This window comes from Cuculus canorus, chromosome 1, assembly GCF_017976375.1.
Source record: "Cuculus canorus isolate bCucCan1 chromosome 1, bCucCan1.pri, whole genome shotgun sequence".
NCBI classification, from domain to species: Eukaryota; Metazoa; Chordata; class Aves; order Cuculiformes; family Cuculidae; genus Cuculus; species Cuculus canorus.
The window spans coordinates 197,791,387-197,810,155 of NC_071401.1; the positions used below are offsets into that span (position 1 = coordinate 197,791,387).

General features: G+C 38.1%; 1 protein-coding gene across 10 annotated transcripts in view; it reads right to left on the minus strand.

Moving 5' to 3' along the window:
• Positions 1-18,769, minus strand: part of CACNA2D1 (calcium voltage-gated channel auxiliary subunit alpha2delta 1) — a 399,914-nt gene that overhangs the window by 340,935 nt on the left and 40,210 nt on the right. For all 10 annotated transcript variants that reach the window (XM_054068845.1, XM_054068882.1, XM_054068852.1 and 7 more), the window contains exon 2: positions 4,150-4,231. In XM_054068845.1, coding sequence (XP_053924820.1) covers positions 4,150-4,231 — 82 coding nt within the window. The remainder of the gene's footprint in view (positions 1-4,149; positions 4,232-18,769) is intronic.

Sequence of the window (18,769 nt, forward strand, 5' to 3'; positions counted from 1 at the left end):
CCTTTACTTGAGTTTAATGGCAGTTTAGATTTGAATATTCTTATTCCTTTGAAAGTATATATTATGCTTCAAGTTTTACATTCCCTCTGGTCAAAACCTCTCCCAGTCTAAAAGAAAATTAATTGAGAGTTCAAGCAGTGATCCTATGCCTCTCCATGATGGCCAGAAGAAAACGTTTCACAGTTCTCCAGAAGAGACCATTGTATAATATAATTTCCTGCAGCACAAAGACCCACAGACATCCAATGCACATTCAAGCACGTATAGCACTAATGAACCCTCAGAAATCTTCAGGAGGTTATGGAAACACCATAAACTTGCATGGCTCAGTAGCTAATTGAAAAATCCTGGGGTTTGGAAGAACTAACTCAGTCCAGCTTGAGAACATAATAATTGTGCTGCTTTGAGAGCTTTCTTGGTCACTTCAGAGATCTTCATAGAAAACACAATTGTATGAAGCAGACATAGTTTATGACTCCAGCTGAATCAGTGGAACTTCTTTCCCTGAGTCCACGGAGATGTTGATCAGGCTGCAGAATGGTTATGATCTGTTACATGTCTTTGCTACGAGCTTAAATCTCATCACCTGGCCAAATTAAAATTGATTTTCCCTAGAACAAGGAAAGACATTTCTTTTACCAAAAGTTTGTCTGACGAAAGTACAACTTACCAACCCTTCACACTCTGGTAGTACAGCTGTTCACAGAAAGTCATGTCTACTGTTGTATAATGGGAGTGCTCTGCTGCTTCTTTGTGTATTAATCACACTGCTTTTGGAGGGATGATGGGCACAGCAAACAAACAAATGTATTGTTTTTTTCTAAGTTCTCCAAAAACATGAAGAATACAGACTTGGTCTAAACACTTCTGGAGCTAGAAGTCAGAAACAAAGCTGAAAATTCAGTCTGAACGTTAAGCATTTTTAAAGCTTGAGCAATTGAAGGCAAATTCTGTGAATACAAATGACAGGCATGCAAGCATGTTGCTTTTAATGTCTTGTAGTCTCCATTTCCCTACGACAGTGGTCCATTTCAGAAGAGATCTAACTAAACATTAATAGGCAGCGAGCAGAATAAAATCATATCATTCAAAAAAAGGCAAGTGACAATAGCCTGTAAACAAAGAGAGACTGCACAGCTCACACCTCACAATGCTTTGCATTCTGCCTTGCAGGCAAGAGAGGTAATTAAAACCTTGTGGCTCGAGAAAGACATCATGTAATTTAGGTTGAACAAATGACTTTGATACAGGCAGATATTTTAGATGGAAACAACCCCCTTTCATGCTTTTAATCCTAGGATTACAAGCACATATTGACGACCTTGTGGATACCCTCTGAGATATCTGATTTGCTTAAGTGTGCTACAAATTTTAGTCTTAAAAAAAAAGTTAACTACAGTATTCACAGACATTTTTTTTTTCCAGCTTGAATGTCACTGGGCTGTATTTAAGTATAGGTGGTAGCACTACATATTGATATGTTTGCCCAGCAGTTCTCATTATATAAGAATGTTTTAAGCAGCTTGTAAGTTTGCTGAATATTAACTACATAAAGCAACATTTTTCTCAGGGAAAAAGGAGTGGCAGTGTCAATCTCTCGCCTTTCATTATCTGTTTTACTCTGTGGTCTTTGTAGGGAAATGCCAGGCAAAACGGTTGAGACATTAACTCATTATTTTACTCAAGTTACAAATCCTCTGCAACTTATTTCCCTTTCAAACACCCTATTGCCCTGCACTGTAGATTAAAAACTCAACACTCAAAGTGTATTCAAAGATACACTTTTTACTCCTGGGTGTTTAATGAATTTTAGCCTGAAAAGCACTTGCAGTTCACTGCTGAGATTTTATTAGCTAAATCACTGAGAATCTACACAGAGGTGTATTCCAACCCAAAGAACATCACTCCTGGAGAACATCATATTTCCTCTGCAGCTAAAGCTCAGGCTCGCTGTGTTCCCTCAGGTGATCTCTACACCCTTGTGGTCTAAAGTGGGAGAAGGAGGAGATGAAAACTGAATGAAGAACAAAGGGCAAGAGAATGGGATATGGAAGTAGGAGATAATAGACATGAAAGTGACACGCAAAGAATTAAGAGAGAAGAGATGCGAAGGGAAGGAGAAATAGGAAAAGCGTACAGGAGAAAACAACAGGTCTGAGGCTGAGAACAAGTGGTGGAGGGAAAGGTCAGAAGGGGGAAGAAAAACACCTGTGGAAGATAAGAGATGCAATAGGAGTACTGGGACAAGCTGGCCACACCCACCTGGACAGAGTGCTTTGGAAACGCTAAGGTAAAATAAAGAGTCCAATGAGAAGTGCTGAACTGGAAAAAGCTGAGGAGAGACATCCTAAAATACAGCTAAGAAGCCAATGTATGGGGGAAATGCAGACTGGTCAAGCAACAAATGCAGAAACCGAGACAGAAAATTAGAATATGTTGGGGAGAGGTGAAGGGTAGTCCACCACCCAGCACAGCAGGAAGGGAATGGAAAGTTCAGTTATGGATCAAAGGTACGATGACGATGAATGAGGAGACGGAGGACAAAAAGGCATACAACATGTGAAAGTAAACAGCTCACACCTAGAACAGACTAGCAGAAAGGACCCTGCCTCCTCTTAGTGGAATTTCTTCACCAAAATCTGGAGAGAGACATAACTTGCAAGCCTCTTTGTTCTCTGTCAGCAGATAGGCGCGAAATCCACCTACAAAAACCCCCATTGGCACTCCATCCTGGCAAATCCTTATGGCTCCTCAGAAAGCTCAAGTGACAGACATTTCTGTGTTGTGGAGATCCTATGCTGGAAACCCATGTGAGTATCAACTTGATGGTTCATGTTAGGATTTCAAGATATCATTTTCATCTTGTTTGGAGTTTTCAAGGATTAAAAGTGAATCTTAAATTGTGTTACAATATGAAGCACTCAAATATTAGGAAAGACCAGAACTAAAATAATCTCTGCAACCTTTATTTATTTTCCTCGTGCGCCTGCAGTGCCTTCTACAAGACAGTGATGATGTCACCTAAACTGAAGTTTCCACAATATAAACAGAGACATCTGTGCTTGTTATCTAGCCTCCTCTCATAGTAATTAAAAAAAAATGTCTGTCCGAGACAGGATTCGCATGAGCCATGTGGATGTCAGTGTAGAAAATCATTAAGGTCAAAGGAATATATTAACATCTAGTGTTAAATTTGAGAAACTTCAAATGTGATTTTTCTGTGTTTTTCTTAAGTTACCCTTAATGGCTTAGACACACAGCAACTGTTCATTTCATTGACCATTTGGAGAGATCATGACTTCTGAAAACCTAATCTCATAGTTTCATATTCAGTTCCTCAGCACTAAGGGCTTTTATTGGCTGACAGAATAACTTCTTTTCCTGATGTAACAGCAATATTTCCCTTCGTTATGCAGTCTTACAACAACCCAGAGATCCACCAGTTCACAGAAGGATTCATAGGACTTGTGCAGATATAGGGAGAGGGAAATACATGGTCATGTGGTTACATAATACATCATAATGAATACACACAAAGTTGTATAGGCAGCATAAGCCTGACATTTTGTCAATTGTGAATTCTTCTGCAATCTCAGATGTGTTTTTACATTCTATGCATGGAATATGGCACAAAAGTTTCTTCTCAATGATATAAGAACTGCAAGTTCTTACCTAAAACACAATTTGGGTTAAATTGGAACAGCTGAATACAAACAGTTTTCTCATCTATTTTTTTTGTAATCAAAAGCTGCCCCGTTTCAGGAAATAATGCCTCAGAGAAATAGTCTCTCTTATTAAGCAAAGAGCAGAATATTCCACAGAATATTTAACTGAATGGTTGCTTCCTGGATACCGTACTTGACAAACATAACATAAAAGCGTGTGCTTCAGGTGGAAGTGTTGCAACAATGGTAAGCCTTGTGTCTGATACTGCAAAGCTGATTAAATATTAGCAATGAGCAGGTGCTGCCACATTAAAAGGGTGAATTGATGGATGTCTGCGTTATTCATTTCTCTCTCAGTAAGTACTGCAGAGTTTAACTCCCCAACATCTTTTTACTATATTCAGATGAAATTATTGTAATGTTTACATAATGCACACCATTTAATTTACTTTCTAGTTATTGCAGTCTAAGTCTTCTTACTCACCGCAGCAAGCTGGTCCACTCCGCTTGCAGTTCTTGCTAACGTTACAAGATCTTCTTGCATCTTATCTACCCATGATTTTATCCTACAGAAACCAACGAGAAAAGAGGGACATCCAATCAGATTATTGGCAAATTGAACTTGCATACAATTATATAGCACAAGAAAAGGGTGAAAAGACAGAATATGTTGATAAAATCGAATAGAGAGTGTACAAGACTTGCCTTTGATTGCTAAAAAAATAATAAGTTTGGAATGGGCCAAAATATTCAAGCCACACCCGGATGCTACAAAATATTCAAGATACACTCATTTGCTGACTCAAATATAAGCCATTAGATTTTTTCTTTCTTTTACTTTTCACCAGCCAGAGTTTGCCTGGTGCCCTCCAGGGTATACAGTGTCTTTACCTTCAAACGTAACACAGTAGCTGCCTCTTGTTGGCTGCCTCTTCTTCTCGTACAGTTTTCTGTGGTGACCACCACACTAAGCCAGCTGTAAACCAAGCATGCCATCTTATCTAGTACTAGGTGCAGCAAAGATCAACACAACAGTAGGTACGCTGCCTGCCAGGACAACCTGCCTGTACTGTACTCCCAGTAATGCCTTTCCTGAGGACTTTGAAGTCTCTCTCCCAACAGACAGTACAAGCACAGAAAAACAGCAACTGGGAGCAGGCTGCCAAACCAGAATGAATCTTCTGGCCTGCAGCCCTTGTCCAGACATGCCAAGGAAAAAGAGAGAGTGATTTGCCTCTCTGTGCCCAGTAAACGTGAATCCTTGGAAATGCCTAGGATCCAATGCAGGTTTTATGTTTCTGTGCCATGTCACATTTTGTAGCAAGGAGGGAGCCATGATCCAACTTTATTCTATTGAGGTCCAAGTTCAGAAGAAGCTTGTGTCGCTCGCCTAGCCAGAAAACTTGATCTCCAACTTATCTATAGTGTCATTCCTGTCACTACCACAGCTCTCTGTTCTGAAAACTGGAACAGATACATATATTTATCCTAGCCAATTCTGAGCTTTAATCTGATACCCAAGGAATGACTGCTTAGATTATTCATGAAAGTAGAAAAGACAAGAAAAAAAAAAAAAAGACTCCATTTTTACTATGATATGGAAAATTTGAAAGACAAAAGAGCATAGGACTGATTTTACTTCCTCTTTCCATGGCCATTAACATATTTTTTTAAAACCACAATCAATATCTTAAAAGGGCACAATCTCTATTATGGAGTTATAACCTGGCTATTTTCATTAAAGAACCCTTCCTCATGGATTAGAAGAAAGTGATTAGTCATCCAAACACAAAAGATTTAGGGCATGTGACATCTAACGTGAAGGACCTTCTGCCAGCACAAAATAACACATACATAGATAGCAATGGTAACTATTTAGACAGGCATGTACTGAGTTTTACAGAAGTGCCAGATTTAAGAAAAATCCTTCTTCTCAATCAATAATGGTTGCTCCTCAATCAGTACAACATCTCTCGTGAATTCTATTTGAATCCTATTTTCCACAAGCAGAATACTCTGACACGGTAAACAAGAACTTCTTGAAGGTTTAGCTCAAAGCGTCTTTGAAGACTTGACAAATGTTCTGTAACAGAAATTGAACTAGCAAGTTGCAACTATGGTTTCTTATTAATCATAGCTTCTGCCGATAATACTACTGTTTCCATCCTCCCTCCAGGCCTTGGCCTGGCTTGTTTGACACTCCTCTATTGTGTCATGTCCTTTATTTTGTATTGTGTCATATCTTTCTTTTTTCCCTTTCAAATCTTAAGATAAAGATCAGTGATTTCACGGTCTGTACAGCACTTCCATTATTTCCTCATTGGATTCCAAGTGTTTCAGACCTATAAGAACGACATCTGAAAACACTCAGAATTAAAAAATATAGTAATGCAAAAGTTTTAGACTGAAATTATTCCAGTACTATCATTCATCACTGAGCAATTTTAATTGATCTGCTTCCAAGGGACTACATTTCAGAAGACTGTCCACCCTTTAAAATCTTCTTGGTGCACTGAACAAAGACTGACCTCGAAATGGCAGAATGCCGAGTTACAATTACAACATGTTGGGAAGAAGTCTGTATTGACTGAACGACTATGTATGCCAAATCAATAATGTAAGAGGAGGCCTTATCACACAGGTTGTGATTATCTAGATTTCCAAGAACAATACCTCTAGCTTACAGGTATTTTTTTTTTAAGTCAGACCAAGTTTTAAGAAACTTTTAAAAGGTTGTAAACAATCAATACATCTACGTAAAATAATTCTAAAGTCTTGACAGGAGGAGTTCCAGATTCTCCAGGAGGAAAAAAGATGCACAGGAAATCATGAAACTTGTAAAAAAATGTGTTAACATGGAATGTAAAAAATGCTTGCAGAGACAAAGCCATTGACACTTAGAAAGGTCTGATAGATACTAGAACAGTTGTTAAGAATTCAGTCATCTCATAGCTGATTAGTAATAAATTGCTGATAAATTAGTTAGAGTAAACCTCTTCTGCAGCAAGAGAGAAGGGAAACTATAGGAGTGCATATTGGAAGAAGGGCTTGAGGAAGGGTCTTCAATGGAAATCTTACTGATCTATAATTTCCAGAGGTATCCACTCCATACTGTGGCATGAAAAGAGGATTTACCTCAAAACAGGCCTACCTCTTAAGTTGATGTATCCCTCACTCTCTTCACAAGTCCAGGGAAAGGTCGGGGAGGGATAGCAGAATGAGTAAAACGACTGGAGACTCCATGAGTCTGCCAAGGCCCTGACAGAACACTCTGCTGCAGGGCTTAACATCTCATTAAATGCTTACAAAAAAAGCATGCTAATGAAGAGACCTCCAGAAGGACATGACATTTTAGCAGGTGTCCAAAGGTTCCTTTTATCCGCTGTAACTGAGCAGCCTTTTCCCTAGGTTTTTCTTGATGATTCTTACCCTTAGTGTAATCTGACCAATGTTCAGGCAGTTTTTGCCATTCTTTCATCAATGTTTGCTGCACCATTTGAGTCACTTTGTTACCTATCTCCAAACCAAATAACAATTAGAACTCCTCAGGTTAGCGTTGACGCTTTTCCATGGAGGCTGAACAGAAGCTAATAGGTCAACAGAGCCATGGCCTGTATTTGCTTTCTCCTTTTGCAGTGTATCACCAAGAGTACTCTTACTGCCTTATTTCTTTGCTCACTCACATCCTACATCTCTAACACAGCCACATGAAAGTGATTTATGTTGGGATTTAGGGACCAGCTAGATTTTCATTGACCATTACAACTGATTCCAGTGCTGCTTTAATGTTCCCAAACCTTCCCTTCTACACTTTGCTTTCTAAAATCTAATGTAAAATAAATTATCTTCCTGGTTTAAATCTCCACAAAGCTCTTATATTATATAAATATTTAATTCTCTGTAGAAATCAGTGTCAACTCATAAGTACAAGTAAGAACAAAACCAAAAAAAAATTATCCTTCCATGTTTTAATGGTTTCTATTTTTCTGTGTGAAAGAATGAAGTATATGAAAGGTGAAAAAGTAAAACCCTTTATCCAGAAGTGTTTTAAAAAGCATAAAATAAATAATTGAACACACTAAGATTTTTTTAATGATCTATTTCAGTTATAAAAGTTCTGGGTGTTATTTCTCAGTGAAGTCGATATAAAAAATCAGGGAGGATTGATTTTTAAATTGACTTTGTTCATTTTCCACTTCTTTGTATTTTTACTGGTTATATGCCTCTCTATCCTAGAAGGCATGGTAAGAATATCTATTAGGTAGTTAAACTTGAAATTTTGGAAAAAGTTACCCTTAAAAATATTAATTACTACTACTACTTGCAAATGAAAGATGGATCATTTTCCTCTTTAACTTGCAAAACACTCTTGATTTTTCAATAAATACTTCTTACACATTGTCTAGAATCTCTGCCTTTAGACAGTGAGCCTACAACTTGCCTTTTGAAGTCAGTCATCCAGACTAGCTTTTGTTTTGATTTTTTTTTATTTTAATTTGCAATAGAACTAGGCTTCCGCTTCAGTCAATGGAAAAAAGGCAGACCCGTCCTATCCTCAGCCAGGCCGGCTGAACTACCTGTGTCTCACATTCCCGTTAGTAGAGCCCTAAACAACTTTGACTCCTAATCCAGTTTCTCCAGTGTAGCTAGGCTACATGCTTGACTTTCAGCCATGTTAGGGTAGATAATATCAGATTCTAAACTAGAATAGGAAGAACTCCACCTTTATTCTAATTTAAAGCGATTTCCCCCTTCAGCTGTAACTTAAATGCTTCTTCCAATACTGACTGTATATCTACCTTAAAAGATGATTTTATTGCATATGCATCTTAGCCTGTTAGACCTTCTGTAGTGGCAACTGCCCCTTTCTCACCTGGCTATACAACAAACAGCTAGTACAGCAGGGTTCAACGTGATAAAAAGTAAGAACTTTGGAAGTGTTTTTCCAGATTACTATCAAAAGTACAAATGATAAAATGGCATTCTACAACTCTAAGGAAGCTCAGTGTACTTAATCTTGCCTTCCCACAAGAATTCAAATAACATCATTAGCATTATTTATAAGGTCTAACTCCATTATTTCTGAACCTCAATTCTCGCACCTTGCCACCAGACAGAAGTGTGCATTTCAGAGATTTCACACTCCTTGCAGACAGTTTTTCAGAAATGGACAGAATCACATTTTATAACTTTCATAGGAAAAATTGGAAGAATGTTTAAAATACAACTTTTTTTTCAGCTAAAGAATCATATTATCTTGTGGTTTTCTTCTTTAAATGTGTCTTTAAAAAATGACACAGGAGACTTTAGGCACTGAAATGCTTGTCTGGTGCTCCTTTTAACTGAAGCCTGTAGTGCTGTATCTCTCTGACACCTGCTCATGGTTAGAGTTTATTTAACAATTGGATAGCTGTCACAGCAAACGTGAGCTCCCATGACTTAAAGAAGCAGCAGTCATTTTTTTTTTCTGCAAAGGGCACCCAAAGAAAGCCTGTACAAAAGGTTAGTTTGTTCCTATCATTATAGTTTGGCATGAACATTGCAACGGATGTTCCACTGAAAGGTGATTACGTTTTGCAGTACAATTGATTTTAAATCCCTTGTTGCGCACACAGGTTTCCCCATACCAAGCAATGACTAGACAAAAGGACTGTGCACATGCCCTTCCATAGCAACTTCTAAGTGATTTGAATGATGAAGGGGACTGTCTGATTGAAGACAGACAGACAGACATGGGCCATTTACTGGGGAATTAGAAGGTACAACGCTGCTGCTGTCACCTGGGATGAGATCAGATTGATGAAGAAACAGCCAGAACACTACAAACCATCCATCCATCCATCCATCCATCCATCCATCCATCCACCCACATTACATTATTAGCCAACATGTTATGCTATAAAAGCTATTTTGTCAGCACAGAAAGCTTTTTAATCCTTTCCCCTTTCTTTTTCTTTTACTGTTTTTTTCCTTGGTATTATTTTTAAAGTAAGACAACTGTATTTCCTTTAATCAGAGGATTTTCACAGCTACACCTCTAGTCGCACTGCAAGTAGAAGTCATTATAGCAGGTGCCAGCCTAAGAAATCTTTCTAATTTCATTAAATCCTATTTCTATGTTAAACCTGTATACCAAACTATCCTTGCATACCAGAGCACAGCTCAATTACAAGGGTAGAAGAACTCAAAAGATCTAGATGTAGGGCACGCTGGCTATAACCTTTTTCCAGCAGAAACTGACACATTTTTTTTCCAATTTTTAAGGAAAACAGATTAATTTAATCATATGCCATAGCGTTGTAGACTTCTCACACTAATTTAAGGACCATTAGCTAACTTCTACCTGGATAACGTCTTATAATCTAAAGGGGCAAGTGTTGAACTTCACTCTGCCAACTGAAGTCACTTGGTATGCTGGAGACCCACATCCAGCTCTCTTCAGTTAAGATTACATTTTACTGAAGTTTTGAATAGTTCTTGCATACAAATTAACACCAACTTAAGTAATGAACATTGTAAGGAGCAAGAGGAAGAAGTGTTTTCAAAGTCAATATTTCTTAGATTATAAAGAAGAAAAAAATACATAACACATTACTTCTAATTCAATAGAAAAGGGGTGTTTGAAAAAATAAGATAAATGAAATTAGACTCAGAAACAGTGAGAAAGCCGTGCTATATTTTTTCAAGCTAACTGCACTCTATTTCCATGCTCAGAATAAACTTCACTTTCAGGATCAGATGCCTTTTAGAAGATTTGCTGAGAGTGAAGGAGGGGTGAAAGTGTACAAAATTATCACAAAAGCAACCATTCTTTCTCCCTCTTAGGCAACACTAAAGTACAAACAGAAACTGTTATTCTAATTTAGAGAAGGCATGTGAAAGAACATATGCTACAATAGAACTACTAACCTTGTACACAGAAATTACCCGTGTTGCTACATTTATACCTCCTACTGCAAAACTACTGAGTGTCAATATCACTATATATTCTGATGACCTACCAAGCTGACAGTACTTGTATTTCTTGTATGTGGGTAGGTGGATACATTTAAAGAGAAACAGACTTTGGAAGGAGTAATAAAGGCAGTTTTTTTTAAATACTGAACAAATTGTCTTAGTATGCTAAAATCTCACTGAATCTAAACCAGGGAAAGAGAAGGGTTAGATATTAAGAGATTGATGCAAAGATCACTAACATTGCATGGTTATCAGATAAAGCTCTTGAATTTCTGTTGCATAACCAGAAAAGGAACAAAAGAGGATTGTATAATTTAGATGTGATGGAAAAACAAATTAAGGCAAAATAATCTGCATTAGCATTTGTGAATTCTCCGTATCTTACTATAGGATATGTAACCATACAATTAACTGCCACAGAGTGGATAAGTTTTAAACTCATCATGTAGACACATATTCATCTCATTCTGTAACTTCTATGAATGACCTGGATGAAGGCATTGAGTGCACCCTCAGCAAGTTTGCAGATGACACTAAGCTGGGAGGAAGTGTGGATCTGCTGGAGGGTAGGGAGGCTCTGCAAAGGGATCTGAACAGGCTGGACCGCTTGGCCGAGACCAATGGCATGAGGTTTAACAAGACCAAATGCTGGGTCCTGCACTTGGGGCACAACAACCCTATGCAGTGCTACAGACTGGGGGAAGAGTGGCTGGAGAGCTGCACGGAAGAGAAGGACCTGGGAGTGCTGGTTGGCAGCCGACTGAACATGAGCCAACAGTGTGTCCAGGTGACCAAGAAGGCCAACGGCATCTTGGCTTGTATCAGAAATGGGGTCACCAGCAGGCCCAGGGAGGTTATTTTCCCTCTGTACTCGGTACTGGTGAGATGGCACCTCGAATACTGTGTTCAGTTCTGGACCCCTCACCACAAGAAGGATGTTGAGGCTCTGGAGCGTGTCCAGAGAAGAGCAATGAAGCTGGTGAGGGGGCTGGAGAACAAGTCTTATGAGGAGCGGCTGAGAGAGCTGGGGTTGTTTAGCCTGGAGAAGAGGAGGCTGAGGGGAGACCTTATTACTCTCTACAACTACCTGAAAGGAGGTTGTGGAGAGGAGGGAGCTGGCCTCTTCTCCCAAGTGACTGAGGACAGGGCAGGGGAGAATGGCCTGAAGCTCCGCCAGGGGAGGTTCAGGCTGGATATCAGAAAAAAATTCTTCACAGAAAGAGTCATTGGGCACTGGCAGAGGCTGCCCAGGGAGGTGGTCGAGTCGCCTTCCCTGGAGGTGTTTAAGGAACGGGTGGATGAAGTGCTTAGGGACATGGTTTAGGGAGTGTTAGGAATAGTTGGACTTGATGATCCAGTGGGTCCTTTCCAACCTTGTGATTCTGTGATTCTACAGTTACAAACGCCTCAGGGTGATGTATGGCCCAGCAGTGCTCTCCCTTCTGGTTTTTGGAAATTTGCTAATGGACTACATGAAGGTATGACAGCTTACAAGTATAGTATAAAACTACATATAGGAAAAAGCAATTTGCAAGGAAGCTAAGGATTCAGAAATTTAATTGAAAAGAGGGCTGTGCTGCAAGTGTTGGGAGATCCCAAATTATTCCAATGCGATAATGATATAGGTGTGTATAACCACTGCCAGCTATCTGTTGAAAATATATCACAGAATTCCATATAAATGTTTGGAAGATCTTTTGTGTAATAAAAGCAAAGCACAGATTAACTCATTTAGCTACCGCACTGAGTGAGGAAAATAGGGAAGCTATGCTATCTGTGCACATGCAAATGGATGCACAAAATGCATCACCTACTCCACAGGCAAAGATATTTCCTCTTGGAAGACGCAAGAAGAAAAAATAGTACTTTAGCTCTTTCAATGTCTTATGTGCCCAAATGGGGCAAGGTGCTGGCCATGCAATCTGCAATGACTTTTCATACAGACTCAATACCCAACGCCAGAGGGACTCTGCTCTTTCCTGTTTTCAAAATGTCAAATCCTTGCTTGGAATAATTATTTTACACTCATTAAACTGAAACATATGGGGAGTAAGACATAATTTCTGTGTCATATCTGTCATTCAGTAGAAACTGTCAATGTAGACAGAAAACTCTTCAGGATACTCTGATTTTCAGTAGCAGGTATTTTAATTTTTATTTTTAAGTTCTTATTTCACGTTTAAGCCATGCAGTGACAGAAGGTATTATGATTTTCAAATTTATGTTTCAAAACGCTCCTTTCCTCTATAAAAAATAGTTTCTCTCTGGCATAGCCTTCACAGAACAAGCATGCAGGGTCATTCATCAATGACTGCTCTACCAACTGCTCCTTCAAGGAATCCCTCTGTACCACAGATAAATGGGGCATAGTTAAGTCAATGATGCCACATGGATACAGACAGAAGGATAAATAACAGCCTCCTTAGCTGGCCAGTTCCACCACTGACTTCCAGGATGAAGTCAGGTCAAGTCAATGGCACACAGCATGTGAAGGGCATATCTGTCACAGTTCAGTGACTGTTTATTTCCTAATACATGGCTTTCTTCTTTCTTTCTTGAGTTCCTCTGACATTTCTGGGATGGAAATAGTCAACCACAAGCTGTTCAATGTTTGTCCCAGTGCGAAGAAGAGCAAAAACCCTCTTCACCCAGAACTGCTAGGTCCAACTAACTCCTTCACCCTGATACCCCTTTTTTAGCTTTAGAGCACAAGATTATTTGAATGACTGTCTTGCTTTCACCTTCCAACAAACCCTTGCCTAAATATCTCCATCAGAAGGCTTCAAGGACAAAAGTGCACCCTCTGACCCAAAACTGGACCCACTCCCTACTGTCACTCTCACTGAAATATCCTCTTCTCATACTTCAGTTCTCCATCTGTAACTGCACTTCTCAGCTCAATAAGCATATGGTAGAGATTCAAAAACATCCAGAGGTTAACCAGGAATGGCCAAGTAATTCCTTAACTATGGTGTTCAATTTAAAGACTCAGGATCAGAGCATGGTCATATTATTTTATAAGCTTATTCCATATAAACCAAGTGGCTGACAGGTGTTTAGCCACGCATGTTCATAATTAAAGCTTCTGCTCCACAAATATTTCCCTTCACTTTGCCAGAAGTGTTCTTTTGGAGTCTAAAGCTTCCTAGAAAATAACATGACAAATATCCTCTAATGGAAATTACTGTTGCACAAAATATCATTTAATAATTTAAGCTCAATCTTTAATGTAAGCCTGATTAATAAATTCAGCTGCAAAATCACTATAAGCTGTAAAATGAACTCCTGGAAAATTATGTTTTAATTATCAAAGATTATAGAGCTAAAACAGTTTAACAGAGAAGACATAACAAATTTTTAGCTTAAACAACTGTCAGTAGTCCTCAGATGTGTTTTATTAAAGGCTTTTACAAACAGATATACGTCTAGTACCATTTATTGCTTAGCGTTGAAAAACAATCAAACATTCAAAATCTACTTATCAATTCTGTACCTAAGGAACATAAATTTGAAATGAAGAATCCCTAATTTGCTTCTAATCACAATAAAACACAATATTTTGTTTTATATTGCAATGGTTTAACATATGGCCTAGTATACAGATCTCATGGAGAAGCAGTTATTGGAGAGACCAGGTTGTATTTGCCCTCAAGGGAGTTCCCCCAGATAATGAGGTACCTCTCATCCTCTCTGTGCTTCAGCTCTAATAACTGGGATATAAAATGTGTTCAATGCAGTCTGGGCTAAGTCCATTACTCTAGTACACACATAGCTACACTACAATGATACATAAATTTGGTAAAAAGGAGATCAAAACTGAATTTCACATACATGACTACAGTTATTCCAGTACTGTGGCAACAGAACCTGGAACCTGGTCCCTATGCAAAGTAACATGTACATGCTGCTAATTTTTGATGGGTTTATATTATACAGTAAGTCTGTTAATGGTATAATGCCTTTAGAGAACAAAAAAGCATGTCTTAAAAAATGATTGAAAAGTAAATCTCAGTGTAATGGAACTTCACAAAGTGCTTAACTGCACAATTTTGCTGAGGCGTTTCAGGCAAAAAATTATTTTATCAGTTTTATTTAACAGATCACACTTCTACTTTAACCATAATTTATATCAAAATTATTTTTTCCTCAAACTAACAAGCATTACATTTTAGCCTTAGAAAAAAAAATACAAGGAAATTAAAATATGGCATATTGGATACCAGTAAAGAAGAGATTAAAGAATAGAAGGAAGTGTTTTGTACAAACCAAGAACATATTCAGAAGCATGTGCATCCACATGTATGTGCACCAATTCAACTCAGTGAGAATATCATCCAGGCCACCTGATTTGTGCCATCACCATTGCATTATTATGTTTTCTTGCATCTAGAATGCAGAAGCTACACATATGGACTTGATATGTGTGCTTTCCATACTGAATAAACTATACAGGACACAACCGTAGCACACATACATTTATCTCCTATTTGTGGTAAGACATTTGCCTGTTTTCATAACATGCCCGAAGAAACCATCATATCTAAGTATACTTGTGTGAAAATAGAGACTACATAATGTCTACTAACGCGGTAGCATAATATTACTGTACCATGAGATCGTAAAATCACACTGAATTCAAAGCCTGCCTCAGCCTGGCAAAAAAATACAGGGTCAGACCTTAGACTAAAAAAAAACCCCATATTTAAGTAATATAACTTACATAGTGCTTCAGATAAAAATTAAACCTTTAGTTTTTCTTTCTTTAGCTTTTTCTCCTTTAGATAATCTGTCATTGACTGTATACAGAGCAACCTGTTTTGGTTATGCAGCACCGAATCAATATATTTAACAGGAACGTCAACATAAGCTTTCAGAGAACTATCAGTTGTCTGTCTTATTTTGTCCCCACCTACACTTCTGAGAAAATGAACAGCAAAACTCCCCTTCAGTTTAGCAACACATGGGTGTGTTCTTAAATCAATGTACCTCACTGTCTTTCAGGGAACTGATATATAAATCAGCAACAGTATAAAAATATCAGAGGGGTCGGTGTGGTTTGGGTTTTTCTCATGTGAAAAATGGGTATTAAATACTTTAAGAATGTGTTAGGTAAGACAAACTAAGGCAATGACATTGCATCAGCTCAGTCACTCACTTCTCTGTATTTATCTGAGTGTGTGATGTGGGTTTTGGTTGTAGCAGCACGAAGTCCAACACACAGGGCTGACACAAGCACCAACACATCATTGTCCTGTGCCAGAGGCTTTACTACAGCAAAACACAGAAGCAGGTGAATAATCCCACCAATGCAAGTGGCACCAGTCATATAATTTATGTACACAGCTGAACTGGGTGTCTGCATGCAGATCCTGTATAGCAAGTCTGTATTTTCTGGGTTCGCCACTTGCCTAAACATAAAAGTTAAGTGTAAAAATAGAGGGATGCTAAAAATAAGTAAGTGTTTATGTGCCCTGGAAGATAGAGCTTGATTGTAGGAGGTGAGTCTTCCTTATAATGCCACATGAAACTGTTATTATTATTAAAAATATATGTTATTTACAATGGTCATTTAATATTAAACTATTTTTTTAAATATTCTGTAGTTATTTAAGCACTGAAAAAAATAACAGTTTGGCGAAAAAAGCGTACCTTTTTTTTAAAGAACTACGAGCTGTTCAGTACCAAGCTTTAAATTTTGTAACCTCCATTAAAATGCAGTTTTATGTGATGTTGATCCCTCTTGTTTAATAGTGACAAGGATTCATAAATAAAACATCTATTTTATCAGATAGCAGAATGCCACATTCTGATAAACCCACATATGCTAAGACAGAAAAATCCCTGACTACAACTGTATTCCATCAATGTAATGTTATTCTTCTAATTTATGATTTTTTCAAATTATTATATACTTAAAAAATTTTTGTTGTACAATGTACTCCAAAAAGAACATTAACTGAAAGCTGCACATCCAAATTAATCAGCTGTTTCATTTGCAAATATATTCTTCCTTTCTTTTCAAAGCCTGACTTCCAAAGCACAAAGCTGTCACCTCCCTAACATGCCACTGCTGTGGCATTTATAGTAATGAAGAGACAATTTTTTTGAAAGACCTAAATAGACTTCATCTTCTGAAAAATAGGCACTATCTGCATTCGGTGCTGTCATTTAAAACTAAAAGTAAAATACCACAACAAAAGATGTAAAAGATGCAAAGCAAAGATTATGGTACAGGCAAACGACTGACACAGAATATTAAGTTTCTACAGAAATTAGCATCAAAATTAGCACAGCCATGCTGTCTTTAAATTCTTTCCATTTCATAAAGTCACGCTGAATTACACTGAGTTTTTGCTAAAGGCGCAGCTGGCATGTTGTGATTCCTGGGATGCAAATGCATATTAATGACTATTTGAAAAGGATAACAGTATATGAGAAAATAATCAGTGCATTCTTTTCCTCCTGTTCGGGAGGTTATCGGTCTGTTCCCATATACAGTGTAGTTTTCTGTCTTGAAAACAGTTTTGAAAAGTGTCCAATACAATATGAGGTTGAACTCTTTCCTTGTACGTTAGCAAGCGTAGGGGAGGTGACAACTCCAGATCACAGGATTAGGACAGCGTCTGCACAAGCTCATTCTGATGGACCTTAGCTATATTAAAATCACAGCTAAGTTTCTCAAGGGTGTCAGACAGACCAGCTGTACATCAGAAGTGCAGGCATACTGTAAACTACCAGGAAAAAAAAAAAAAAAAATCAATGCAATTACCATGTAAAAAGCCAGCAGCAAGCAAAATCATATTTCAATCTTCCACTTAACAAAATTAACCTTTTGAAATGGCTGGTGTCAGGCCTCACAGGCCAGGTCAGTCATGATCAGCTGTGCAGGTCTTGTATTTCTCTAATTCTCCAGTAGTGATATATAGTATTTTTCTTAAATCTGCAGAAACTGGAGATTGAAGGATAATGCTAAATGTCATTATTGGAGTGATATAAAAGTCTCAGCCTCATTCTTTGAAACAAAAAGAACTCTTACCGATAGCTCACAAATTACTCTCATAAACCTTAGAAAAATAAAGAGTACGTGCTCATGACGTTTGGGCTTCACTTTTGAAAGGATGTTTGATGAGACTACAAGTGTTTGATTCAGAAAGCTTTGGCACAAAAATGATTTCCAACTGTGCACGCAGGGCCAAAAGGCTGCAAGGGTCATTTCACAGTAAAGCTGAACAAGGATGGCATTAAATGTAACTCAGCTTTAAAACAATACCTTCTCAAAGAGGCTTCACTCTCCTTTCTCAGGCTGGCATAAATGCTCTAAGGTCAGGAGGACACAATGCTTGTCAGTGCATTCAATGCACATTAAAAAGACAGGCTATTAAGGAAGAGTCTCTGACATTTACTTGAGAGCCAAACTTCCCCTCTTCCACTTGTCCCCTTCCCGATTTCAATACATTCTCTAATTAAGCATCAATATAGTGGAATATAATTGAACAGATGTAGTAGTCATTACCAGGAATTACCCATTCTCCTATCAAATCAGAGTGTACAGAAAGGGCTGTGTTTGAAATGGGTGAACTTAATTGTCCAATGGTCCCCAAGAGGGATGTACAAATAGATCAAGACATCACACACTCACAACTGATCTCAGCTGTGACACAAGCTTTTTGTCACCCCCTCATCCATCTTTGCTTACTAGGGTTAATGGTGGCTGGAGTCGACGCCGGACAATTTAATAAGTAAGAACATTGGATGTGTTTCAAATGAAGCATATCAGAATGCAGGCTTTAGTGACATTTTGATTAAAGTTCCATACATAGTGAAGGCTTTTTATGACGCAGCTGCTTAAAAGACAATCTATTTGAGTAAAAACAGTGCAGGGTGGCTGGTATCCCTCGGCAATTTACTGTGAAACAGTTGTTTGCTTCACAACGATCTGATTCACAATCATTGCACTTGCATGGTTGGTTGATTAAATCAGTATCTCTAGCAGTCATTACAGTAAGCAAAGAAAAAAAGTCAATTGCTAAAGTAATGCCCCTCTGTGTTATGCAAAACAGATAAATCACAAGAGTGCATTCCATTTCCTTTTCCAGCACCTCCTTCTCTGTTTCCATTTCCCAGTATAAAGAACTAGATTTTTAAGC